At 42.1% G+C, this 27371-nt stretch overlaps 1 protein-coding gene across 4 annotated transcripts; it reads right to left on the bottom strand.

Annotated features, from left to right (window-relative positions):
- Nucleotides 1-1284: 1284 nt before the first annotated feature.
- CNMD (chondromodulin) lies at nt 1285-26980 on the bottom strand. 4 transcript variants are annotated; one of them, XM_036011307.1, is made up of 7 exons: nt 26729-26980; nt 26119-26262; nt 20833-20973; nt 14558-14671; nt 10566-10719; nt 5521-5687; nt 1285-1852 (listed from the first exon to the last, which is right to left on the bottom strand). In XM_036011307.1, exons 1-7 carry the CDS (start codon nt 26798-26800, stop codon nt 1640-1642), a joined length of 1005 nt encoding a protein of 334 aa, XP_035867200.1. In that variant the 5' UTR covers nt 26801-26980; the 3' UTR covers nt 1285-1639. The 4 variants fall into 4 exon arrangements, with proteins under 4 accessions (XP_035867200.1, XP_028382418.1, XP_035867199.1 ...); XM_028526617.2 differs by having other exon boundaries at nt 26119-26259; XM_036011306.1 differs by having other exon boundaries at nt 1285-1855; nt 26729-26976.
- Between the last annotated feature and the right edge of the window lie 391 nt (nt 26981-27371).

Genomic DNA, 27371 nt, shown 5'->3' with positions numbered 1-27371 from the left:
ACTTCTTTGGGGCTCTCTGAGCTTCTTAGATTTCTTGGAAGACTGTTCCCTTTGCCAGATTGGGGAAGTTCTCCTTTATTATTTGTTCAAATAACTTTTCCACTTGTTGCTCCTCCCCTTCTGGTACCCCTATAATTCGGATGTTGGAACATTTAAAGGTGTCCTGGATGCTCTTAAGCTTTTCCTCGATTTTTTGAATTCTTATTTCATCATGCTTTCCTGCTTGGTTGATTCTATCTTCCTTCTGGTCCACTGTATTGTTTTGAGATTCATATTCCTTCCTTTCACTATTGGCTCTCCTCTGCATATCTTCCTGCATCTCTTTTATGGTAACCTGCATTCTTTCATCTAAATTGCACCCAAAATCAACCAATTCCGTGAGCTTTCTGATCACCAGTGTTTTGAACTGTGCATCTGATAGATTGGCAATTTCTTGGTTGCTCAAAAAGATGAGTCCTGGGGGACTGATCTGTTCTGCTGGAAACATGTCTTATGTCTTTCCCTGTCTCTCCTATTTTTTTTTTTTCCGGTCTGGTCGCTCTTGTTACAGTGGGGGGCGGAGCCTTAGGTGTTCACCGGGGCTGGGCACCCCAGTCACTAGATTGTGACGTTATATGTGGGGGTGGGGGCGGGAGCGGGGACGGGAGGGAACAATGGTGGTAGTTCCGTTCTGGGCTCAGACACTTCTCTGGGATCCCGGGCCACGAGTTCTGCCCTGGTCCACAATCGCTGCCCCACTGGTTCCCCCAGCTGCTGCTTGCGTACTCAGGGATCACCGCTGCGCTCTTGCGCCCCAGATGGCTGTCGCGCCGATTTTGCGCCAAATTTCCCCTGACCTCCTTGCGCTGCCGACCCGCGCCAGCCCTGCACCCGCCCGGCTCATTGTCCCCTACCAGTCTGGATGTACGGGTCTACTTCAACTTCTTGGCTGTCCAAGTTCCATTCAGATAAACCCTCTGACAGTTCTGAGTGATATTATGTCTGTAAATTATTGTTATTCTATTCTTGGTTGTGCGAGGAGATACGGTGCGTCCACCCATTCCTCCATCTTACCGGTAGTCCTCCTCAATAAAAATCTTTTTAAAAAAAGAATTTCCCATGAGCTCCCACATTGAAGTTTATAATGTTTACTTTCAGGTAAATTCCATAAAGTGTCCTGTTTTACTTTTTGTTTGTGTTTTTATCTGGGAAATCTGGGAGCACATATGCAACACCGGGAAGAAAATAAAGGTTAAGAATAACTGAGGAATTCTGTACAAATAAGAGAACAATTTAATTAGTGACTTGGTTAAAAAAAACTCCAGTGTACATGAGATCTTTGAAAATTTGTAAATTTTCATGTTTATTTCAAAATAGCTTGGGAAAGAGGTCTTATACGCAGGCCTTATGGGCAAAGCAAATAAAAAATAGCAAGTAGTAAAAGGAATATTATGACATTTTAAACTACCTTTTCAGTACATTTGCACATTCTGGATAAAGTTCTGTGAAGCAATGGAGAAAATCATGTTATAAGTGTGAATGAACATCACTCAGACTGAGTATAAAATACTTTGTGGTTCCTTCAGCATCAAGATACTTTGTACTTTGGTCATTTCTAGGATTAATTCTTCCTTCCCAGCGCCTGGTATATGAAGTGATTTCACACAATGCCCAAGATTCGGGCCACCCACCAGCTACATGGCATGATAACTCTGCAAGCTGAACGGCAACCTTGATAATTATAGGGCCATGGATAATAGCCCCCCAGGGGTTCGCAGATCTTATGGCAATGGGTGTAGCTCCGCCTGCATTCTACACAGCAGATTCCTTCATGATCCAGTCTAGGGTCGAATGTCATGCCTTCCCCTTCCTGCTGCTGTGAAATAAAAGAATTATTTGTGTTTTCTCCGTAATGAGAGCGTTATAACACATTGTTTTAAAATAAGATCCTGGATGTTTCACTACTACAAGAAATCAGTGTTCTTGATTTTCTGTAAGGAGTTTTCAATCACAACCTAATTCAGAATTTCTTCTAGCATAAAGGAACATTACACCTACCTAATCTGTCACTGGCAGGAAGGTGAGTGTGTGTGTTTCAGGGTTTTTTTTGTTGTTGTTTTAAATGTTCTGGTGAAGTTTCTCCATGGTTTAAATGAGCAATGGTTACCACTCAATAGTAACTCATCTTGTTTTAAATAGGCAACAAAAAGGAATCATGATTCACAAGTAGCATTTCTGCCCCTGCTAATTTTAAGTCAGTGGCCACGGGTGCCATCCTGTAGTAATGGCTTTCAGGTCTCCTGGGAGCACACTTTGATCCTCATTGATACAGGCTAACAGGTTGCTATTCTAATTGCACTGGAGTCATTTAGCTTCTGTTATTTGAATGTAAGGGGTCTGTAACACTCAGGAAAAGGCGCCATATAATGTGTAAAAATTCCAGACCTTAAACTACCTTCTGGTTTTTGGGTGCCATAATTAGAGTTACATAAACACAAATCATATCGATGAAGTAAATAATTACCTACAAAACTATGTTTTTCACCACTGGAGAGATCACAGAACTGGAAGGAACTTACCAGAACTGTGTCAAATTTACCTATGTGGCTTAACTATTTATAGATATGTAGGGTATAGTTTCTGTATCCTCTTTAATATAGTATTAAATTACATCAGAAGCCCTTATTGCTAAGTAAATCCTATATTCAGTTTAAGCCTCTTTCCTGGAGGTAGCTGGACTTAGGCAGGTGCAGCACCAAACAGAGGCTTGAGCAAACTGAATTTAGCAATCTGGTCACATTTTCTGGTCTAAAAAAGTTCAATTTTTTTTTTTTGAGGGAGATGGTGCTTTTTATTAGGAAAATTTCGAACACAATGGAAGTGAAGAAAATTGTATACTGAACATCATCTAGATTTGACAATTACTAACCTTTTGTCAAATTTGCTTGATAAAATTCTGAAATGAATTTTAAGAGAATTAAAGGTACTGTGGAATTTGACCCATAAGTACATTAAAGTGTACCTCCAAAACAAGAGAATATTTTCCTACACAACCATACTACCATTACACACCTAACAAAATTAACAATTCCTTCACACCACCTCATACAGTGTATGCTTGATTTTTGTCGTCTCAATATTTACTCTCTTACACCATTATTTTATATTTTCAGACTCCCCTTTTCTTTGCCTATCTCTTGAAATAGGTTTATCTGGGACAAAAAAAAAAAAAAAAAAAGAAACCACCTCATTAATAATCATAGCTGACTCTTTGGGGCAGGGAGAGTCAAGCCTGTTGATTGAGACATTTCTTCATCTGGGGTTTCAGCAAACCTTCTTAGGATTAAGAAGTTGGGAGGAAAGTTCAGATTGTTGCTCTAAAATACTGTAAAGAAATATGTGAAGGACTAAGGTCATAGGGAGGTGTTTCTGCTTAAAGGTGAACATGAAGTAAAGAAAAAAATGATGTAATTGGAGCTTTTAAGAGAATATGAATCACTCAAGTCCGGAAGCCAGGCAGACAGTCAGCCTCCCGACCTGTAAAAGGGCTGATGCCTTTACTCTCTGAACCAGATTCAGGTAACCCAGCCACCTGGGGAATAAACTATATTAAATTTTCTGTTTGCCTATTCAGATTTTATCTCCTTTTTTATTCTTTGAGTTTTAGGGAATGCAGTACTCTGGTGTCCAAATACTCTGATGAGCCTTGGGTTGTTTAAAAATACCCTTTGCTTTAAATATTTCTAAAATATATTAGTCTAAAATGATAAACTAGAAAATATATTTGTAACACATCCAACAGAATAGACCTGAAGAGGTTACATAGGAAAAAAAAGACACATATGGCTTATCTGCAAAGATTCTCAACCATACACATAATTAAAGACAGGCATGATAAAACAACTAAGAGATAAATTTTATACCCCCAAAAGCAGGTAAAGTTTTAAAAAATTTTTTAAAAATTTTTAAATTGATAATAAATGAGTCCTTTTATTACTATTTGAAGACATGTAGTTGGCATAATTCCTTGGAAGACAATTTGGTATTCTCTTATAAAATGTAAAATTCCTATCTACCTTGACCCAGCAGATCTATAAGTCAGTATTTGTATTAGATATAGTTCCCCATGTGTACAAGAGGTAGAGTAAGACTAATAGCTAACACTGAGCAAATTGATGTACCCATGAAGCTATGTGCCAAGCACTATGCTAAGAGCTTTGCCTCATTGATACCTTCCCATAACCCTACAAGGCATGTGTGTATAGGTTGTATACTGTTAACAGCATTTGTAAACAGAGAAATTTACATGTCCACCAGTGTAGAACTCGTTAAGTTTCTGTGCATCTATCCACAGAATGTAATATGATATGGACATTAAAATGAATGAGGCAGATCTATATAGGAGATACAGAATAATTTTTAAAATACCATACTGTAACTGGGAAGCAAGGTACCAGAGTTTTGTGTGATATTTTGTGTTAAAATTGTGTGTGTGTGTGTGTGTGTGTTCCCTGGCTGCTGTGGCTCAGTGGACTGAGCATGGGCCTGCAAACCAAAGTATTGCTGGTTGGATTCCCAGTCAGGGCACATGCCTGGGTTGCAGGCCAGGTCCCCAGTATGGGGTGTGTGAGAGGCACCCACACATTGATGTTTCTCTCCTCTTTCTCCCTTCCCTTCTCTAAAAATAAATGAATAAAATCTTTTTAAAAAATTGTGTGTGTGTGTACTTATGCAAAGAAACTGGCCAAGTAGCTATTGTTAACAGGTTGCTCTGGGGAGGGCTCTGAGATAGAAGGGAAACTCACTATTCATTGTATACCCTTTGATATTGTTTCTTTTTAAATGCCATATATTGTTTTTTTCCACTATAACTCTAGTTAAAAATAAATACTTACTTTTCTACTTCTACTTCCTGCAAAGTGTAGTCATAGTAAATAATATTTTGTGGAAGATTTGAGATTTGAGACGTTTTTAGGACGCTAGTGTGGTCCTGCATACACCATTTCTCAATGTTTCAGTCTAAAGTGTTTTATCTGTGTATGACTGTCTCCAGACTGGATGGAGAGTCCCCGAGGGCAGAAGTTCCTGCCTGTCTGTGTGCACAGGGCCTGGGGAAGGAGGTTCTCAACAAATGTCTGTTGAAGGGATGAATAAAATGGATATAAAAAGTAGGGGAAAAATACTTTCATTTGTGTGTTGCTCTTCGAGTACACTCTTGGAAACATTTTAAAATAAATTCCTGACTTGAATTTGTCTTTATAGATTTATTTACCTGTGACTCAAGAAAATGAGAGCACAGAAACAATGTTGAATAAGGGTTACAACCAATCAGAACTTTACACTACAGAGGCAATGCTTAAGTGTTCTTACCCACATCTATAAACCCTGCAACAAACAAATGAAGATGTATTTTTAAAATGTTGAGTAAATGTCTCAGTTGAACTCTAAATGCTCCCTTGAAGCCTCAACTAGAAACACCACCATTTCAGTGTTAGGGTTACTACATTCGTCTGAGCAAGTCTCGCAAACACCAGTACTCACATGGTAAGGGTTGTCTGGGTTGAAGGCCTCGGAATCCTCTTGGACACTGGGTCTGGTTTTGTTATTTGGTCTTCCAGGGCCTGGGTCACCCCGTGGTCCACTGTGTGGTCTTCTTGTGGTAGTTACAACAATTTGCGTTACCAGTTCTCTTCTTTCCCTCTGGATTTCTGCACACACACAAAAATCATTGCAAGTTACTTCCTTTATTTGAATAATTAAGGAAGTTCTATGTTTATCAGGGTGAAAAACATAAATAAGAGCACCCAAACACAGACATGACTAGATACCACTTAAATTTGTACTGATGATTTTTGTAATAATAAAGGAGGTTTTAGAGTCTTAGATTAGTAGTTAAACATACAGATAGCCAGACTTTGATTTTATAACACTAACTGAAGCAAACATTGTAAGATAGCTGACAACAATCCATCCTCAATACCCTGTTTTATTTGCCTGACCCTACTATAGGGGCTGAGAAAGTAAAGTACCACTCATTGCTCTAGTCTCTGTGGTAATGAGGAGTGCTTAGACTGACATTTCTGTCCAGTGAGACATAAATAGAATACGCTAGTGCAGTTCTGGGAAGGCTTTTGTTTTCTTGGTAAATGGGGACAGATATGGCCTCCTATGTCTTGTCTTTCTTTCTTGAATGTAGGTGTGATATCTGTGTTATGAGATCCAAGTTGTGACCAGAAGTGATAGGCACAAGGGTGATGAGCCAGCAAGCTATGGGAAGAAAAATGGTAAGCTATAAAGAGATATGATGATATCACTGAGTAGCTGATAATGCCAGAAATGTATCTCCAGACTTCTGGCTATGTGGGAAAAAAATTAAAAAATCAACCTGTATTTGCTGAAACCACTGTTGATCAGATATTCTGTTACTTACAGTTCTGTGCATTCCTAGTGGAATGACTATACATGTATAATACTTTAAATTTTTCAGGGGATTTATTCTTTTAAAAATCCTGTGGAGCCCTGGCTGGCATAGCTCCGTGGATTGAGTGCGGGCTGCGAACCAAAGCATCGCAGGTTCAATTCCCAGTCAGGGCACATGCCTGGGTTGCAGGTCACGGCCCCCAGCAACTGCACATTATGTTTCTCTCTCTCTCTCTTTCTCCCTCCTTTCCCTCTCTAAAAATAAGTAAATAAAATCTTTAAAAAAAAACCTGTGGAGTAGGAAAAAGTAAATACTTTTTTAATAAGAGCATCAGGCTCCAGAAAGACCAAGATCACGGAACAAACAGCAGGTATAGGAACTTAAAGTAAGCTTCCCTGACTGGGTGCTCCAACTGAGTGCCCTAGCATACCACCCCTCCTCAGGCATCCCACAGCATGGCCTGCAGCTACTGAGTAATGATGGAAAACACCACACAGCATGGACTCTGATGTCTCTCTGAGCCTCAGTTTGTTCATCTGTAAAGTGGGGATAATAATAGTATCTAATTCCCAAGGTAGTGATAGAGTTAATGAGCAATTTGTGTGTGTTTTAGCATAGTATTTAAAATATAACACACACTCAAAGTTAGGTTAAGAAATCTTATTTATGAGAACTTAGACATGCTTTATAGCCATAGATAGCTTCTTGGTTTCTGAAGCATGGTTGGAGAGGCAACAGGGAGACCTGGGTTCAAATCTCAGCTCCCCTTCTTTTAACTGAATGACCTCAGACAATTTAATTTAATCTCTGTGAACCTTAGTTTCTTCATCCATAAAATGGGAATATTAGTAGGTACCCAGATGGTTGTTGGTAAAAATTAAATGAGGCCAAAATGTAAAGCTCTAGAATAGTGCCTGGCACACAGCCAGAGCCCAGCAGACATCAGCTCTCACCCTTCTCTCTGACCTTGTCCAGCTGCTACTCATGGTGTCTGGTAACACAACTGTGTGATGCTGATGACCTGCCAGCTTCAAGATCCAAGGGTAAGGTGGCTGGACCCTCTGGAGTTGGGGGCTTAGAATTAGGTGGTGGGGAGCCAAGCATCCTTATAGGAGGTTTTATTTTTGAAAAGTTATGAAATATGACTACATTTATGAGAGATTGGAAAAAATCCCATTAAAAAAACTTATTCTAAATTATAATTGACAGTGTTATATTAGTTGCAGGTGTACAACATAGTGATTCAACATTTATATGAGGGGGGACCCAAAAAACCAGGAATTTATTTATAAAAAAATTGTGTATTTATTCTTACATGTTTTAACTTCAGTCACCTTCAAAGTACTCTCCATTTGATGCAATACACCTAGTGAGATGCTTTTATCTTGCTCAGAACAGTTTTTGAACTCATTGACTTTGATGCCTTTTAAGTGCTTCGGCCATTTTTTTGTTTCACCTCTCACACATCAGTAAAAGGTTTCCCTTTGAGGACTTTTTCATCCGGAGAAACAAAAAAAATTTTCTCAGGGTGAGATCCAGTGAATAAGGAGGGTGGAGCATGAGGATCATGCCATTTTTGGTCAAGAACTGCTGAACACAAAGCAATGTGGGCATGTGAGCTCATAAATCACCCATCGTGAAATGGGCAAGCACTTTGAAAGAGTCTGCAAAAGGAAAACTTCACTGAAGCTGAGCGCAGCCTCTCACAACAATGCCAGCTGGCACACTGATACAGATGGGTTCCTAGCACATTCACCTAGTGAGGGAAGCCTGTACTACAAGGGGCCCAGCCTCCAGAAGGTAAGTTTGGTTAGGGGGGTCTGACCTCTTATACCTTACAGAGTGATCTCCACAATAAATCTAGTAATCTTCTGTCACTGTATATAGTTAATAAATAAAGTCCCTTATTTTCAGTGTCTCTTGATATTCCATTGGATGGCTATACCAACATTGATTTAATCCTTTTCAAATCTGGAGGGCACTTAGGTAATTTCCCCTCCTCTGGTAGTGGATGTAATGTGTGTAATTCTTGTATGGATCTTGTAGTGATTGAATACTTACGGTGTGATCATGCTGTTGGGATGGGAGGAGGCACAGCACATCTTGAATGGAGGAAACAAGCCCTTTCCCAAGGTACTCATGCTATCAGTAATCCTGGCACTACCCACAACACTGTCTTCCCAATCCCACCCCTCTCCTTGTCCTACTGTTATATTACCATAGCATCTGTATCTTGCCATATTAATTTTCTTGTTTTAATGTTGTGCTTATTGCTGTCTCCAGTTGCTACAATGTAAAACAACTGAGGGCTTGGATTCTTATCTATTTTGTTCACCAATGCATTCCAAGTGCTTGGAAGAAGTAAATGGCATATAATAAATGTGTTAATAAATGTTGAGTGAAGGAATGAATGAATGATTGAACTCTCTGGGTAAGAGGCTTGTCCTCAAACAGAAAGTGCTTAGGGAAAGCGATTATCCATGGTAGCAGAGTTGCAAACTTTTGTCCCTGACTGGAAAAGGTGACAAGGTATCGGAGAAGTAGTTCCTGGGCAGTGGAAAGCAAGAAGGCCTACTCCATGAGCAGGCAGGTGGGGAATTGAAAGCGAGAACCTAGAAAGCAGCCATAGAATCCTGAGCTTCGACCACCCGCTGGGCAGCAGGATGGCAACAGCAACTGTCCATTTGGCAGCCTGTCTCCAGCCCCCTAGTTGTGACAGACACTGCTCGTGGTTTTCTTTCCTACTGAGCCTGCATGTGACCTCAGGATCCTTCTATACCATTCTCCTAGGCAGCCCTGGCCATGGCATATAAATTTAATCTTATTTGTTGTGCCTGGGCTGGAAAGTAACCATCTTATTTAAGCTCTGGGACAGAAGAATAAGACTTGTGAACTGTAGGAATAAGTTAGCCAGGGCAGAATCAGGAGTCTGGGCTTTTTAAGCCTGACAAGGTTTTTAAAAGAAACTGTGATAAAATATACATAAAATTTACCACGTTAACAATTTTCAAGGTATAGTTCAGTGGCATAAAGTACATTCATATTGCTAGGTAACCATCTGTCTCCAAAATATTTTTCATCTTGCAAAACTGAAACTCTACCCATTAACAATAACTGCCCATTCCTGCACCCCCCACTCCTGCCTGGCTTTAATGCCTATATATATTTCTTATTTCCATGCTGCTCTCTCTTGGTGTTCAGTAAAATCTTTCAGAAAACATAGCATACCTCATCTGTGCTAGGAGAAAGGCCTATTTTCCACACTTGAGTTGGAGCTACGAAGCGGGCCTTTGGGAGGCCAGACGTGTGACTGTGGTGGAAATCAACAGTGAGAGCAGCCCTGGGGACACGTGGGATGACAGGAAAGAGCCTGGCCTGCAGGGTTCACCTGCCCTTCACCACCCAGAAATAGCTGGAAGGTGTGCTTCAACCTAGCTCAGAACCTCAGGGGCCCCTCATTTATTTTCATGGAACTTGGAGGCTGATACTTGAGCCTTGAACTTAAAGAATCTCAATGTATGCCCACAGCAGCTTTTGGCTGTCCCATACTTCTAGGTTTGAACATAATAAAGATTTGGTATCATAACTTCTTACTCCCTTGATTCTATGCTTTAGGAATAAAAAAAAGTAAAATTGGAAAGTGCAAACAACTGAGATGAAGCCATAGAGCAGAAAGAAGAGCGAGTATCATCATCAATAAAACCGGCAGGTACTGCAGTAGCTTCTGACTCCCTGGCCTGCTTCCTGCTACCCTGCTGCTCCGCTCCTTCCTGACAATTTGGTGGCCATCATTCTCCTCTCTGATCCCTCATGCCAGTTACTAAGAGACTGCACCTGTGTCCTCATTCATCTTTCTGGTCACAGCTCAGGCCTGTGGAGGGGCTCCCAGGAACCTCATGCAGACAGAGAAAATACCAAGCATCGTTAAGAGAATTTACATGTTACCCTGGCTGGTGTGGCTCAGTGGATTGAGCACCGAACTGTGAACCAAATGGTCGCCAGTTTGATTCCCAGTCAGGGTACCTGCCTGGGTTGCAGGCCAGGTCCCCAGTTGGTATGTGAGAGGCTACCATACATTGATGTTTCTCTCCTTCTCTTTCTCCCTCTCTCTAAAAATAAATAAATGAAATCTTCTTTATTAAAAAAGAGAGAATTTAAATGTTACCTTTTGGATATGCTGGTTTAAGCCAGAAAATAGGAAGGTCACCACAGAGTTCTATGACTTTAGAGCTTAAGAAGCTGCTGTCCTTCAGGGGCTGGTCTCCAGCCACCCAGATGAGGGAATTTTCTTCATACTTAACAGGCATGATCTTGCCTTCCTGGAAGTGAAGATGAAATGCACTGAGCAAGAAGGCAGTGGAATACGCTGTGTATTAAGATTCGTGTATGGGTAAAAGATTACTCTGCTTTGTAAAACTTAACGAAAATTCTTTGTGTATGCATATGCGCCCCCCTACACACACACTTGAAGGTTCTAATCTCTTCTCTTTGTAGCTCTCTTCACAATATGCAGCACCTGCTCCTCACGCCTGCCTTGGGAGAGCTGGGATGTGAGAATATTAGTGTCCTAAGTAGAAGTGAAAATTACTTGGTGCCAACTTTGAGCTTTAGGTTAATGTGATATTTTTGATCAAAGATGTTTTTGAGCAAAAGCAATTGAATGGCCCTGGAATCGTACAAAGGATAGAGGAACCCTCCATTTGAAGTGAAAATCCTTTGGGGTTTTATACTGAACAATGGAAAAAGCAAGTGATTGGTTCTTTAATGTCTTCAGTTCAAAGTATTATTTAACATAAACCATTTCTACATTTCCCAGCTATCACAAAACATATTTCAGATGTTCTTTGCATCAAGCACACCACTGAGATTTCAAAGCTAAACCCTGGATTTTCTTTTGCAGTGTGATGCTGGGAATGGTTTGATAACCCAGGAGACAAATTTATTTTGCCAGGTTGTTCCTTTTATGTATTTATTAGTTTGCAATAGTTTGGAGAAATTAAAATGTTTTCTCTTTATTTTTAGCTAAAGCAGTACTTCATTTACGCTTTCTCCCCCAGGCTTATGGCTGCATTAGAACAACTCAAAGTTATTGGAGAAGCGAGCACTCAGGTAACCACTTATTTATCTTAAATTAAATGGCTCCATCCAGGAAATGAATGCTCTTTGGGTATAATAGCTTTTTAAAGTTATACAAAACTGATGAAAAATTTATAAGAGCAAGCAGTGCATAAATCTGCCCCATCATAATCTAAAGTGTGTGGGGATAGAGTGGGGTGATGGGGATAATGCCTATCTATGCATCCTGTGAGCTAGGAATGTTAACAAGCTTGGGGCACATACTTCCAGTTGCCTACCCAATCTCTTTCTCCCTCCCTTTCCTTGCAACACAATCCTGCTTTTGTTTGAGGCAGCAATGTGCCTGGTCCCAGGAGAGACACTTGCTTTCTCAGACTCTCCAGAAGCTATGGGTGCCTGTGTGACCAGTTTTAGACATGGGGTCCATGCTGAAGGACGTTGGGGAGCTGAGAAGCCTTCTGCTTTTCCTGATCAAAGGGAAGTCATGGTTGGCACTGCTCAGCCTCTTCCTGACTTCCTTACTTGAATGTATGGTTGACATTAGGAGCTGGAAGGAAAGGCCAAAACAGTCAGAGATGCTGGAAACTGAGGAAATGCCTGTAGCTGCCTACCTCCACCTTGCTTATTGTGGAGAAAACAGAGCCTTATTTGTTTTGGTCACTCAGAGTAGTTTTCTGTTACTGACAGCCAAACACATTCTTGATTTACACAAACATAGTGTCTGAATGGGGTTTTGTCCACCAGAGGATCTACCATGAACAATATAAACAACTGAAACCCAAGAAAAATAATCCACTCCTATGGTGTAAGAAAAGAATCAGATGCAGACAAAGATTTAAATACAAACTATTCACCACAGGGAATTATTTCTGTATTCAAAAAGTTATTTTGAATCGTTACTTTAATTGGTGAAAAATTTAAGATACCCGAGTATTCAAGAACAACTTTTAAAATTATAATCATATGATGACATATAATACACCCATTCTAATCTACATTTTAGAAGAACTAAAGTTAAATGCAAATGAGAATGCACAATGCAAAAATTCAGTTATGAGAAGAATATCATGCATACTTACACATGAAGAAAATTCACCAAAATGCTAACATTAGCTACCTGTGGATTATGCAATTGTGAGTGGTTTTCTTCTCTGTTCTTTTACGCATTTCCCAAAATTTCTACAATGACAAAGTACTGTTTTTAAAAATGAGAAAAAATGTTTTTTTAATTTGTTTTTAAGAAACCCAGAATATGTACTGCAAACATAAGATTAACTCTTTGTCAGCTCCGAGTGGGGAGCTGGTGCTTGAGGAAGGCAGGAGAGAACGGGTTCCCCGTCGACTTACAGGGATGATGTCAAGAATTACAGTTCACCAACAGCTTTATAACTGAAACTGAGTGATATATGACTAAAAAAAATGGTGATGCAGTAAGAGCAGCTCAAAGGTCAAGACAAAGGAGATCTGGGTCTCCTTGTTATACTCTGCACTGTGGGTTCGCAGTGAGAGAGCATGGCCTTCTGCTCTGCAGGGCACAGCTCCTGAGGAGCAGACTGGAACAGGACCAGTGGGGAATGACCGGAGCAGGGAAGGTCTGGAACCTTCTCACGGGAGGAATAGCTGGGGAAACTGGGAGTAGGAAAGAAAACTCACCAGTTTGTTTTTAGCTTTTGTTTTGTTTTGTGTTTTGAAATACTTCCCACTGCTGCTCCTTTGAGGGCAAACAATCAGGCAGTTTCCAGGCACCTTTGCTTACCTTTATTTTTCCTCATTTGCCTTGAGGGAGCTGATGCTGGCTTTGCCTCCCTCTCAGGGAGACTGGAAGGACCAGAGGTGATCATAATAAAATTAGTAATTATAGTAGCAGCCATCTACTCATTATCTAGCAGGTTCCAGGGCCATGGGGACAATATGTATACCCCTAGTTTGTAGATGACAAAGCTGAGGCTCACAGAGTTGGAGCCACATCCACAAACAGTGTCAGAGCTAGAATTTGAACCTACATTTTTCTTTTTTTTTAAATGTATTATTTTTTAAACAGATTTTATTTATTTATTTTTAGACAGAGGGGAAGGGAAGAAGAAAGAGGGAGAGAAACATCAATGTGTGGTTGCTGCTTGTGCGTCCCCAACTGGGGATCTGGCCTGCAACCCAGGCATGTGCCCTGACTGGGAATCGAACCAGAGGCCTTTTGGTTTGCAGGCCAGGGCTCAGTCCAGTGAACCACACCAGCCAGGGCGAACCTACATTTTTCTGACTCCAAAGTCCATTTTCTTTCCACCAGACACTGCCACAACTCAGATGGAAGACAATAATGAATATGACCATTTTGTAAGCCCTAAAGTATCAAATAAATGTAAGATATTATTGTTAAATATATCTTTAGAACTCTGTGTGCAATTCTTAAATGTTTATAAACTCAAGCTCAAAGGTGAGTTCTTAATAATAAATGGGAGAGTTATGCTTTTTAAAAACTCACAAATTTGACACATAGGAGAAAAATTTGGAGTATGTTGAATAGCTAGCTTCATTGGGTTGAACTTGAACCAATGGGAAAAAATTGTAGAGAGGGAGCCATCTCAGCTCAGTGTAGGGCAGAACATTTAGAATTACCTCCCATGAAGTTGCCGGACACACAGGTAAGGGAGCAAGATGCCCTGTGGCGACTTTCCAGCAGAGGCTGAGTACAAAGCTGTCGGAGATTTTCAGGAGAAATTCCCACACTGATTGGAACTGAGGCTTAGCACTCTCTCAAGATGCCTCTGACTCAAAGTCCTTTATGTTGTCCTCGTCACTGATCAGGGAGTTCCCTGTCCTCAGGCAAATATAGGCTATGTGAGACCAAGCCCCTTTAAGTACTTTAAACTATGGTTTTCCAAAACCTTTAAATATGCTACATCATGTAAGAATGATCTTTTAGTAACAACCAGAAGGGCTGAAATAGTTTAAATTCCTTTAGCAGAGAGAACTAGAATTTATGTTCTGGTCTCAGACCTATCCAGGAACCGGAGACAGAAAGGGCTGTGCGTCCAAACAGCATCTGCCAAACTCCCTCGCTGTCTGGAGCCTGCTGGTACCCACCAGTTCCGCAGCAATGCTCTGCTTGGCCATGGTGCCCACCTCAGGAACACGAGCCTTCACCTGTGCTTTGATGTAGCACTTCTCTCCTCCAGCAAAACGAATTCCTGTGATACCCTGGGAAATGAAATAAATGTTCATCCATCCATTTATCCATCTGTTCATTTCTTCAATGTATTGAGTATCTACTGCAAGCCAGGTACTGTTCCAGGTATTGGGTGTAGGGATGAACAAAGTAGATGGAATCTGCCATCCTGGAGCACAACTTTTAGCGTTATTAACCAAAAATTAAAAATGGAGATAAAGTCAGGTGGTGTTAACTGCTACGGAGAACATAAATCAGAGAGGGAGATGGGAATGACCAGGGATGGTGCTTTTGTCATTGTGGTCAGGGGAGGCCTCTGCCAGGGGTGGCATTTGAGCTGCAACGGAGTATGTTAATTGCTCCATCTCTCCCTCAAGCTCAGGTGAAAGGCCATTGCTTCCATGCCACTCTCTCTAACCATCCTGGGTAAGGGGGCTCCTTTTCCTCTGACATTTGTAAGACACCGCCCCCCCCCCCCCCCCCCCCCCCCCGCCCATCTTTATCCCTCCTTGAGCTCTTAATTCTCAGTGCCTGGCTGGTAGCACCTTGTGAATGTTAGCACAGTTATGAGCTTCTTGAGACCACTATCTGAACTTTTTACTTTTTGGTGATCCCACAGAGATTCTCAAACAATGATAGTCCAGTGAATTAATCCCATAAATTCAGATTTTTCCTAAATTGCCAAGCCAAGTAAATTGTAAGGCTTTCTACAACACCAGGAGCTGAACTTTGCTCTGAGGCCTTACCCAAGCAAGGACATAGATAATTTGTTTATGTCCCCTGTGAGACGGAAAGTGGGTCCTCTCTCATCCACCTGGGGATGAACCTTAAGGGGATGCTCAGCCTCAGGCTGCAGCCTTGGGTGTCCAGTGCTGATTCTGTCCCCGGAGTCCACAGGCACAGCAGTGCGTTCTGGTCCTGGAGGGTCGATGTTCACCCTGATGGTTAGCATCATGGCTAGTGAGTGGCCAAAAGAGTGTTAAAAGTCTACAAATTTTATGCCATAATAAGGCACACAACAACACAAATCTGGACATCTCAACTTGTCAATATTCTGTTGAGTTGACAAATGTCGGGAAGCTAAGAACCTATTCCAATGCAATGCTGAGGAGTGAGGAAAGAAAAGCATTTAGAGATCCAGGGGTTCTGGCTCAGGATCCAGCCATCTTAAATGAAATAAGTATAGTGTAAATCATGCATGAGAATACTCACAGAAAGTTATACCATCTCAGAATCTTTTATAAGCCGGTAGGTGACGGGCAGAACAGAGAAGGGAAGGCTCATTCTTCCTGAAGCTCCTCATGGATTTGCCTTGCAGCCTAATTGGCCATGCATGCACATGTGACACCTTTCACTTATTTCTCCCAGTGCCTCCTCTCACCCAGAGAGAGGTGGTGGCATTATGCCCACTTTACAGAGGTAACTGTAGAGGTTTCTGACTCACTGCACCAATGTCACCTGGAAGGAATTTAAAAACACAGATGCCGGGGCCTCTCCCCAGAGATTTCCATGTAAGTGGCCCAGGAAGGCGCCCAGACACTGTTATGCTTAAAAGCTCCCGTGTGTTTATAATGTGGCCAGCTTGAGGACTGCCAGTTTTGGGGGAAAGGAACTTGTTCAGGGTAATGAGGTTTTTAAATGACTAAAACAGTCTGTTATAGACTGAAGGTTCATGTCCTCCCCAAATTCATGTGTGTTTCATTCAACATATGTGGTGGTATTTAGAGGTGGTGTCTTTGGGAGGCAATTAAGTCATAAGGGTAAAGCCCTCATGAATGGTGTTAGTGCCCTTACAAAAGGGCTCCCAGAAAGCTCCCTCATCCCTTGTGTTATGTGAGGACACAGTGAGAAAAGACAGGCCTCTATGAATGAGAAAGTGGGTCCTTCTAGTCACCCACTCTGCCAGGGCCTTAATCTTGAACTTTGAAGCTTCCAGAACTATGAGAAACAAATTTCTGTTTAGAAGTCATCTAGTCTGTGGCAATTTGTTACAGCAGCTCGAGTGAACCAAGACACAGTCTTTAGATCCAAGTTTCTTCTATACCAGTGGCTCACACTTTCCCTTGCATCAAATGTACCAGGAAGGTTCGTTCAATGAAACACAGTGTTGGGCCCCACCCTCCGGATTTCTGATTCGGTGGGTCTTGAGTGAGGGCTAAACTGTATTTCTAACAAGCTCTTAGGTGATGCTGTTGCTGCTGGTCTAAGGAATACGCTCTGACAACCACTGCTCTCTACGGGGCTATGTCTTGAAACTCTATGCTCTTATTCTGCATATACATCTAGGGCTTATGGTTTGAAAAACAGAAGGCAGGGATGGGAGATTATTGTCCCACTATGTGATCTGTCCTTTTACTTCAAATCCTCATGTCCTTTGAATGTGAGATGCAAGGGAGGAAACACCGTATAACCATTACCATATCCCCAAAGGAGACGGTTGACTCTATTGAAGGATTCACAGCCTGGATTGTGAATCGAGTTTTGAGTTAGTTCTGACTGTCTGCACAGTGCAAAGAGGACTAGAACACCCTAGGAATGGGTCCTGTAGGAAGGAGTTCACACATAATAATCTCCATGTCTAGCTACAAACCCATATCAAGCAGCCAGATATATTAAGAGATTAAACAAAGGGAACAAAAAGCAGAAGAATGTCAAACAAATCTTTTGTTTTTATGAACAAATTAGGCCTTGGAAGCTGGTGATAATGAAATTTGCTCACAAAGATAATGAGTGAAGAGTCCAATGACCTAACATTCTTTTAAGAGTTAGGTAATCTCATTTTAGCCACATATTTTTTTCTTTCTAGGGGATCTCATCTGTTTCTGTGGCTTAAACCAGAAGTTCCCAAGAAGGGCAAGGGGTCCTACCCCCAAGGGGGCACTACAGGAATCCTCGAGGGAGTTTTTGTTGTCACAAAGGTTGGTGGCTGTCCTGGTCTTCAGTGGTCATGACCCAATTAGCCTGGGAAGGTCCTGAAGAACTAAGAGCCTTAGGTGAAGAGCCTGATTGGAACTACCTGTGCCTAGAACCTAACATGGTTTCACATAAAAACACAAAGTGATTTTGGGCATAGTTTTAATGTACAATTTTCCTAGGAAGGCAATTACTGTGAAAATGGAGAGGCAATGGCATTTTTGTTCACTGTTTGAAAAAATTACTCGGTACATAATTTGCCAACACACACTTAGGTTTGTCTGCATTTTCAGCTGTGCTGTTGACAGTGATTCAACCTTGGTAGCAAAAATATAACTTTCATTTTATTTTTCTTTTATGTTATAGTTGGGGGCCATATTGAATTTTAAAATAATAACCTACCTAGTAGGTTATTAGTAGATAGGTTAATAACCTACTAATAACCTACTAGGTAGGTTATGCTATCTTTTATTCCCCTCTAGCTTTTTAAATAAAAAATTGTCAAATATATGCACAGTTGAAATAATTGTATAGTGAACACCCATATATACCTACCAGTTTATTCTATTTTGATTTTTAACCAAGATTTTTGTTATATAAAGGGGTCATTAGGTCTGAGAGGATTGGTATAAACCAACAACCTGGTACTTTCGAGGGTATAACTTTCTAGAATGTAACTCATACACATGAACAAACCCAGGTTTTGTACTCCTCGAGGTACTGACAAAGACTCCTCAACCCAGTTCTTGTCAGGCTCCTCTGAATCCTCATGTCAGCCAGGCCCTGACCTTGTGCTCTGTCTTGGCCCATTTCTTCCAGTTTTGCAAGAATCCTGCTGAGTCAGCTTGGTCGGACAACCCTCAATATCTGATCACCCTGGCCTACCTTCCCTTAGCAAAAATCCTGCTAGGTCAGTTTAGCAAAGAACTGCTCTACCTCTTAGAAATTTCCCATCTACCAGCACTCCCAGTCTGGCTATAAATCCCCATTTCTTCTTATTGTATTCCAAGTTGAGCCCAGTCTCTCTCCTCTGCTACAAAACCCCACGGCAATAGCTCTTCTTGAATAAAACCTGCCTTACCTTCTTTAACAAGTGTCCTGAATCATTTTTTTCTTTAACAATGTAGAGCCTGGAGCCCTTTGTTTGGTGTTATTTCCTCTCAGAATGTTCTTTTTCCAATCAGTTCTACTAACATCTTGGTGGGGTCCTAGGTTAGCAGGGGAGACTGTTTACTTACAATTCAGAAACTTTTCTAATCTGGTCCCACCTGCCTCCCCATCCTCTGCCTCACCTTCAGCCACATTGGGCTACTTATGACTCTAGAGCTGGCCTGTGAATTTGTATTCAGTGGTCTTCCCCGGGCCTAAGAAAGCCCCACCCCTACTTTTCTGAAGGTTGAAATCCCAATTCTTCAAGACCTGATTCAACTGTCACCCGCTCTGTAAAACCTGCTCCAACTCCCTATTCAGTGGCAATGGCCTCCCTCTGTGCTCCACAGCACTCTGTCCACACTCCGCCAGTGCATGTCCCGGCTGACCTGAGCCACTTCTGTGTGCATGTCTGCCCCCTGGACTGGACTGGGAGGTCCTGGAGGTGGGGAGCAGGTGTGTCGGTCATCTTTGCATCCCCCATGCTATCACCATCCCTTGCATACATTAGGCCCCCAATAAATGCTTCTTGAATTTGGTTTAAAATATAGGGGAATTATGAAGTTACCATAGTGGCATATCCATGTGTTTTCAAAGTCCAGGCTTGTTTAAATCTATAACAGGTTCTATCCATAAGAAAGATCCACCAGTTCTGACATAGAGAAATGTGGAAGCTATCAAAGAGAATTGAGCAGTTTATAAAATATCTGTGGCCCTTTGGCTTAGGGAAACAAAACACAATCAATACCATTATTAGAACCAAATGATTATAAAACAGATATATAGGCTTGGGATTAAAACAGTTTAAAACTATATTTATTCATCTGTGTAGCTACCTTTGCATATCTTGGTATTTTGGCATATTATAGGTATTCAATTTTGTTTTGGATTGAATGATATGTGTGTGGGAGTCACATTTTATAATTTTATATTGAGAAGTACAAAGAGAACTTCTTTTACCTTGTTTTGCATCTTGCAGTAAAAACTTTTAATAGGTCCAGAGAAATCGTCCTTGTGCATTGACCAGAACCATTTGCAAAGCAATGACTAACTGAAATGCAGCCGGGCACATACAGGGCTGCAAAGCCCATCCCCAGGGTGGAGCCCACTCTGAACACAGTCAGTAGTCAGTCCTCCTCCTCATCAAATAATGTCTACCATCACCATGGCTCTAACTTTAGCACCTGTTCGGTATTTAAAGGGTCTATGAAGTGTGTCTTGGTATCAACAAGGGGGTTCTTTCATTCAAATGAAAAGCATCTCTAGTTTTTCTCATTAATCAAAAGAAGACAGGTCATGAGATGTTTGTGGGCCAATAAATGCTCAGAAAGACATTATTTTCAAGTGCCTTTTTTTCATTATGTAGGCTAGTCCAGCTACAGGTTTAACAGGAGAGCACAAATAGTGATACCTCTTGCTTATCTTAGAACATGAGAGAGAAGAAAGTATTCTTGTTGGCCAACAGGAAAGTAGGCCTGCAGTGACATTTGGTTTGCTGATGTACATTGAAACATGGATGCTTAGCTTAATGTCTCAAATTGCCTATAAACTGAATTTTTGAAAAACAAACATGTTTACCTTTTTCAAAGGAGACTAGAATGTATCCAAAATAGGCAGTAGTCAGAAAACATATGCTGTAATAAGGGTTTTCCCCACACTAATTTTCTAGGTTCAATGAGAAACCTAAAACATTGAGAAAAGTATATAAATAGGTGCTAACTTATTTGATGAGATTATTAGGTCATTCAAATCCTCCTCCTCTGTAAATTCAAGAAAAGACTTCACAGCACTCTCAGATAGTTTGAGTATGTTATTCATTGTGTTATAAAAAGCTGTTTGGAAAGAAATAGCTCTTTCATGTCTTTCTGCCAAGACTTTATATGGTTCCAAGGGCCATGTTCTTTTCAATGCCAAGGTGTTGTTTTTCTCCTCTTGAAAATATTAAAAAGAAAGAGCGATCCTGTCTCAGAGAGCATCTGCTGCATGACGTATGTGGAGCAGCGGTGCTGTGATTGGCCGTGAAAAAACGGTTACCATTTGGGTATGAATGAGAGATTCTGCTTCTCTTTGAATTAGAAAAGTCTCCCATGCTTGCCTGGTTAAATTCTCCAAATGCAGGAAATATACTTACATTCTGGAAATCATTAATTTCAATTGCTTCTTCAGCTCCACTTCCCATTTTAAAGGTCTCCAAGTTGTTCCCAGCATCTATTTCCATGGACCCATCTTGTAGTTTCCCATTGATACTCATGGTGTAATGGACATTGTAAATCTGGAAGTGAACATAAGAGTAGTGATGCTTTCCTTTTAGAGCAATTCAAGGATTATCTTTCAACATGCAGTGTATAAGGTAACTTTCATATTTGTCAGAGGTACACTGAGTCATCCTTGAGATTAATATATTGTTATATGAGAATGTCATCCATGTACCAATCACTTAATGCAATGATTTCTCTAGAAGTACTTCAAAAATAAAAGTAAAACATTTGATATTCTCTGACACTAATTCAAATAGCTCAGTTATTCTTAATCCTGGCTGTGTATAGAAGCGTCTGAGTGGAATCTTCAGCTACCATGCCTGGGTTTTCAATCAAATCAGAAAGAACCTACAGGTTTAGAGCTTGAGTATAGATCTTTCTTTTTTTTAAAGGACAGTTCTTCCCTGGCTGGTGTGGCTCAGTGGACTGAATGCCAGCCTGCAAACCAAAGGGTCACAGGATAGATTTCCAATCAGGGCAAATGCCTGGGTTGTGGGCCAGGTCCCCAGTAGAGGGTGTGTGAAAGGCAATCAATCCATCTCAATATGTATCTCTTGCATATTGATGTTTCTCTCCCTCTCTTTCTTCCTTCCTTTCCTTCTCTCTAAAAATAAGTAAATACATTTTTTTAAAAAGGACAATTCTACTACGCAGCCAGAGTTGAGCCCTGTTGATGGGTAAGTGGAAATCGATGAGGCAGAGTGTTAACTGGGCTATTAACTGAACAAGTCTGCAGATGCACCTTGATTTGAAAGGTTTTAAAAACCTTTTGGTTAAGATTTGGCATGAATGTGGTATATAGTAAGGACAGCAGACAGGGCTGGGATTTGCCTGACATAGAGCAGCATTTGCAGAAAGCAAGGTCAATGTGCACATCTGTTTCAGCTCAAAATGGGAGTTGCTCATTTTAATGACTCTGTGGGACAGGCATGGGGTTGCAGGGCATTTGTTATGAGGTGTGTAGGGTGAGAAGGGAGGGAAACTTGGCACTGTAGAAGGGCACTGGTCCAGGAATCAGAAAGACAGTTGGCTGTGCTCTTGTCCCTGGGTCTTGGAAGTGGCTTTGAGTATAAAATGAAGAAGTTGGACCTCAGAGGTGGTTTTTCATTTATATCTTTAAATACAGAGGTGGCCCAGAGATGAAGGTGACAGAACAGGTGGGACTATGAGTCTCCTTCCTCCTGTCCATCTACAATTTAAGCAGAGTGGCTTGGCTTCTGTTTTACATATTGGATTTTTGAGTAAAATCTTAAGAAACATTCTTCCATTAAATACATTTTTAAAAAAGTTTACCACTAAATTATATGGTCCGAAGCACTCTCTTGATTTAGACATCTTGCTGGTACTCTACTTCAAACACTTATCCACACCCTGCTCCTGCTCAGGGTGCTGTTGCCCTGCTAGAACTTTCTCTGAGTTGTGGAATATAGGAGGGTTTCTTTTCTTATTTCTTTCTGATTTAAAGGTATATATATATATATATATATATATATATATATATCTTACATATTATATTTTTCATATGACATACAATATATACATTCTTTAAAGGGGATAGAATGGGAACTGATGAAAGACATTTATTCCTTAGTGTCAGGACAGTAGGTCAGAACCACAAATAGCTTAGTTTTCATTCAAGTCTGATTTCCTCCCTCATTATGAAGAATGCAACATGGACACACACTGGATAAGCATCTGTAGTTACTGGATCATTATTTGTAGAAAGCTCATTATTATAAGACCCATAGGGCATGATTTTATTTCTTCAGTGGAGATGTAGAAATGACTTTGCTAGCCAGCACCCTTTCAGACCTCAGCCTTCCTTCAGCGGAACAGAAGATAACCAGCGTGCCAGCTCAGCTCAACTATGTCTCAGTGCCCCTCCGTCCCTCCTTCTGCTGAACTTCGGTTCCTGCAGTACACGGTCTCCCAAACTAGGCTGAGCCTCAGTCCACTTCTAGGGGTTCTCATTTAGCTGGAGCAGAGCCCACCAATCTGGTTTCACTTGGTGATGCAGGTGGTCTGTATGATCAGCCCAGTTTGGGAAACCTGTTTTCTTTGGCTGAGCCAGTGCTTTCTGCAGGGAAGGTTTAGAGAGCAGACTCTGTTTTGTCCCTGTGCTCCCTGAGCAGCTCCTATTCACATGGGTAATTATGACCGTCAATGGGATCTTGGCAGACAACACCCAAGTGAGTTCCTGCTGGCTTGGGTCCTTCACTCAGGCTACAAGAGGCTTTTTTTGGGGGGGAGGGATAGCATAAGCTTTTACAACTGAAGCAATGCAAAATTTAAGAAATTAACAGTTTCCACCTTTTTAGCAGGTCTAAAGCAGACAAGATGGTGACACTAGGAGAATGGCTTATGATCCTAATTTCACTTTCCTTCACCACCACCTGTTGTCACCTTCCTCCCAGCAAAAGCTCCCTGACTACATATGGGTATTGCATCCTTTCTACTGTAGCTCCATACTGTCTTTTATAAGCAGTGCATAGCTGCATGGCTAGCAGTGTGAGGTCTGCACCCTCCTGAGACGATGAGGGCAGTGGTGGTAAACAGACTGAAATGATTTCCAAAGTATGAGCCCTGAGCTCAGAAAGAGGCTGGGCTGTTGGAGCAGTCATCACATTATTTCTTCTAAAGTGCTGGAGCTGCTGGCACCTAAGGCTATTTCTATTCAAGTACAGTGAAGTTATTATTTACTAAAAATCTGCTCAATATGGTGCCTTTTACAGCCAAGAATATTTGCTAATAAGTTTCTAATAAAGCCTGGATTTTCTAAGATTAATTACATAATGTTTAGGACAATGTCTAGAAAAATCAATCTGAGAAGAAAGGCCCCCAGCAATGATTTCATCCCCTACTCCCCAGGAGAGGTTGCCAGTTACCTCATATTGGTGAGAATTTGCCATATTTCAATGCCTTGTTCCATGTGCAATAATGTGGCTGAAACATGGCCTCAATACTTGAGCCCAGTCACTCATCCCCAGTTATTAGCACTTGGACATTTTGTAGTCCTCCAGCTGACTTCAGATAAACCTGTCCTCAGGGGATTTACCCATATGGAAGGGGTAGGAGGTGAATTACAGCTGGTTCAGCCAATACAGAGGAGCAGAGCCACGGATGACCCCCAAAGAGTGGGTGGTCCATTTGGCTGGGGATGCCTTTCTGCTTGACAGACACTTACCTGTTTTGATTACGTTTTGTTTGGGCTACTCAGACTTGTGTTCAGGGAAAGCAGACCTGTGTATGTGCTGGGCATACACGGTGCCAAATTTGCTCTTTTTGGTATTTTATGATTTCTTTTACAGACTTAAGGAATATGGGTCAGCACTGAATATTTTGGAAGTTAAAATAAAACAAACCATCACAGTGTTCTTCATTCTCCATCCTATATAGGAAACAGCAATAATTTTGATTGTTGGCAATAAAATGTGATTCACTCTTCCTCTGTTTTCTTAGAATTTAATACTGCTTTCTTGAACCAGTTAACCAACCATCTTGTGGGAAAGTAAAGATATGAAAAAAGGAAGCCTGGCTATTCAGTTTGATATTTCAATCCCTCTTTTTAGAAGCTTGTCAGTTAGCTGTATTTGCCTTGAATAATTAAATGCCAAAGGGTATTCATTTTAATATATGTCATGACCAAAATCTTTACCCCCCCCCCCCCGAAAATAGCAAGGCTATTTTTATACCCAAGTGACTTGTAGTGCTGAGGTTTTATCATTTAAAAGATAGCATTCACATTCTATTACCCTACAATTTCCCAAGGGATGACAATCTAAACCCTGCAATTAATGGAGATGTAGATATTGAAATTGTTCCTATGTTCAGTTACTGCTTTCAAATATGAGCATCTGGCCCAGCTTCCATATTTAAAATACAAATACATTAAGGCACTTTTCAAATATACACAAAATACTGTGCAATTCTGATCTTACAAATTGGTGCTTGTAAATTTGATATAGTCTCTAAAACAGATACAACACTAAATGGCATGCTTATCTACATTAAGCATTTGAGTTAAAAATACAAATTAGGCAGTGACTGCAGAAAATGTTACATGTAAAATGGCTGAATTGCTTTCAGCACCATTTTCTCTAAGCACTGGCATTCGTTCATGCTTTGAATTTCCTGGGCGGGTGGAGTGGGGTGGTGGCAGGAAACAGCAGTCACAGATCCTCTGAGGATAGTGATTAAGAAACAGCCCTTTGTGTGTATCCCAGAGATGGAATTCTTTTCCATTAGTCTGAATAAGCTTATGCCAGGCCTAACAATGATCATCAAGATAAAATGCCCCCCTTTCCATAGGTGAACCAAATTCAGGGTATTTAGAGAACACACTGGAATCCTGCCCAGCCAGGTGAGAAGCACTTTCTGTACTCCTTGAGGGCCCATAGAGCTTTACAATAAATAGTTGCAAAGAAAGAAAGTAGGACAGCAGTTAGCAAAACATTTACCATTAAATCACATGTGGCTGGGCCAGAGGGATTTTTAAAGAGATTTCTCACTTTTAAGGAAGTAATCCCCCACCCCACCTCTTAAAACAGGAAAAAAAGAGCATTACTGAATAGGTCACATGCAAAAAAATAAGCAAACAAAAACTTCTGGAAGGTTAAATTCCTTCCCAACACTGGGTCTAGATACTTTTTCACTATCTTTGTCCCAGGTTCTCAAATTCACAGCCTTTCTCAGCCAAGAGAAGCCTTAGAGTTCTTTTAGTTCCATTTCTTCCCTGAGAACGAGTAAACTGAAGCTAGAGAGATGACATGCCCTATCGAAGGTCACATAACTGCTCAGGGGAAGAGATCTGCCGAAAAGTGCTTTCCTTGAACCCTCCACTGAATTTTCCCCTACTTTGCTACTCTACGTTTTAATATTGTCCCTTAAAGCCCTGACTTGCTTTTCTACAGTGTCATGTGAACCAAAAGCAGCACAGTGGAGTCGGAAAGAAGAAGGCAGAAAGTGCCAACGGAGGCCCCCGGAGGAAAGCAGATGCTGGGACGGGAAGGCCCGCCAGCAGCCCAGAATGGCCCCCCGTGCTCGCGGTCTAGCGCTCTGGCTCCACCTAGTGGGCAACATGCAAGTGACAGGGAGGACCCCACACACCAGGTGCGCCTCTGGGTCCTGCGTACCTCCCAGCCCTGTGCAACCTCCTTTACCTGATTGTCACTTCCCTTCCAGAAGTAGAAGGCCCCGATGGCCCCGAAGAGCAGCAGCATCGCCCCTGAAATGAGGACCACAGCTCCGACCTTCAGTAGCCGTGCCGGGCTGGAGGGCTTCACGGTCACTGTGGCGTACGCCTGCTGGTGGGGGTGGAAGGGGACAGGTCACATCTGCGCCGCCTTTACCCTGCGATTCTTGCGCAGCGCCCAAGGGACTAGGGATGGGGGTGGGGAGGGCTCGCCCTGGGTTCCTTTGGGCTCCCCCTTTCTCCAAGCTCCCCCGCGCGGGTCCCTGGCACTCAGGCGTGGATGTACTTTTCGTGGTGCAGGGCCATCGCCCCGTTGATCTGCACTTTCCGCCCGCCACAGGATGCCCCCTCCTGACTCCCCCTGCCCTTCACGCCTGTCTGTGGATCTGGTGGCTTCTGCACACGATCACATGTGGGGCGTCCCCCTCCACATTTGGGTTCCCGACTTGCTCTCACTTCCCACATTCTGTGGCGCAAATTCCTGACGCCGGAGAGTGAATCCTGACCCTTACTCCAAGCCTGGGCCCTGTGTGCGGACCAGCCCTGCAGCTGGATTGGGGATACCTGGCGGTACTCACCCGGGGACTGCAAAGCTCGACGTCGTCAGGCCCTACTAAGGCGATAGGAACTTTGTCAGAGGTCTCTGTCATGGCTGCGGCCAAAGGAGCAAGACACTGGGAGGCTCCGTGGACGCCGTTGGTTCTGTCTTGCTGCCCCAACGTGCAGGGCTTTTCAACTCCTCACAAGCCCTTACACACAGTGCCCTGCTCCGCCTGGGCCAGCCCAGCGGTCCCCACCCCTTCCAGAGCCTCACTTCTCTCCTCCCTTTCCTCTCCAGCCCAGAGCAGCAGTGTGAGCTTGTCCTACACTCAGGACACACCTTCTCTCTTTCTTGTCTACTGACCACCCCCTCTTCCCCGGCCCCCCACTGCGATAAAAGCATCCTAGCAAACCTAAATGTGTCAGGGGTGGGGGTCGGGGTGAGGTGGGTGGGTAGACTCGGATGCTGAGTCCTGCGACCCCAAGAAATGCTAAATTGCCAGGACTCTTTCTACAATCTAAGGATCTCTTAAAGTATCAGAGGGCTCTGCTGTGACATCTGGCTAGAGGCCCATTTCCTGCAGTTTCTTTCCTGGGGAGCTGGTGGAACAGGACAGGGAGGAGAGCAGGGTCATGTAGGTGGACAGGGACAATGGCCAAAGTTTGTCAGATTTACATCAG

Source organism: Phyllostomus discolor, chromosome 11, assembly GCF_004126475.2.
Source record: "Phyllostomus discolor isolate MPI-MPIP mPhyDis1 chromosome 11, mPhyDis1.pri.v3, whole genome shotgun sequence".
Taxonomy (NCBI): Eukaryota; Metazoa; Chordata; class Mammalia; order Chiroptera; family Phyllostomidae; genus Phyllostomus; species Phyllostomus discolor.
This window is presented reverse-complemented; position numbering and strand designations above follow the sequence as displayed.

What these genes read in the sequence shown, in the direction of transcription:
- CNMD (XM_036011306.1), bottom strand. Translation starts at nt 26,800, where the DNA reads ATGACAGAGACCTCTGACAAAGTTCCTATCGCCTTAGTAGGGCCTGAC. An exon ending in AAATTAATGATTTCCAGAAT is followed by an intron (nt 14,672 to 20,832) that starts GTAAGTATATTT and finishes TTCATTTCCCAG; the next exon opens with GGTATCACAGGAATTCGTTT. An exon ending in TAAACCAGCATATCCAAAAG is followed by an intron (nt 5,688 to 10,565) that starts GTAACATTTAAA and finishes GTGTGTGTGCAG; the next exon opens with AAATCCAGAGGGAAAGAAGA.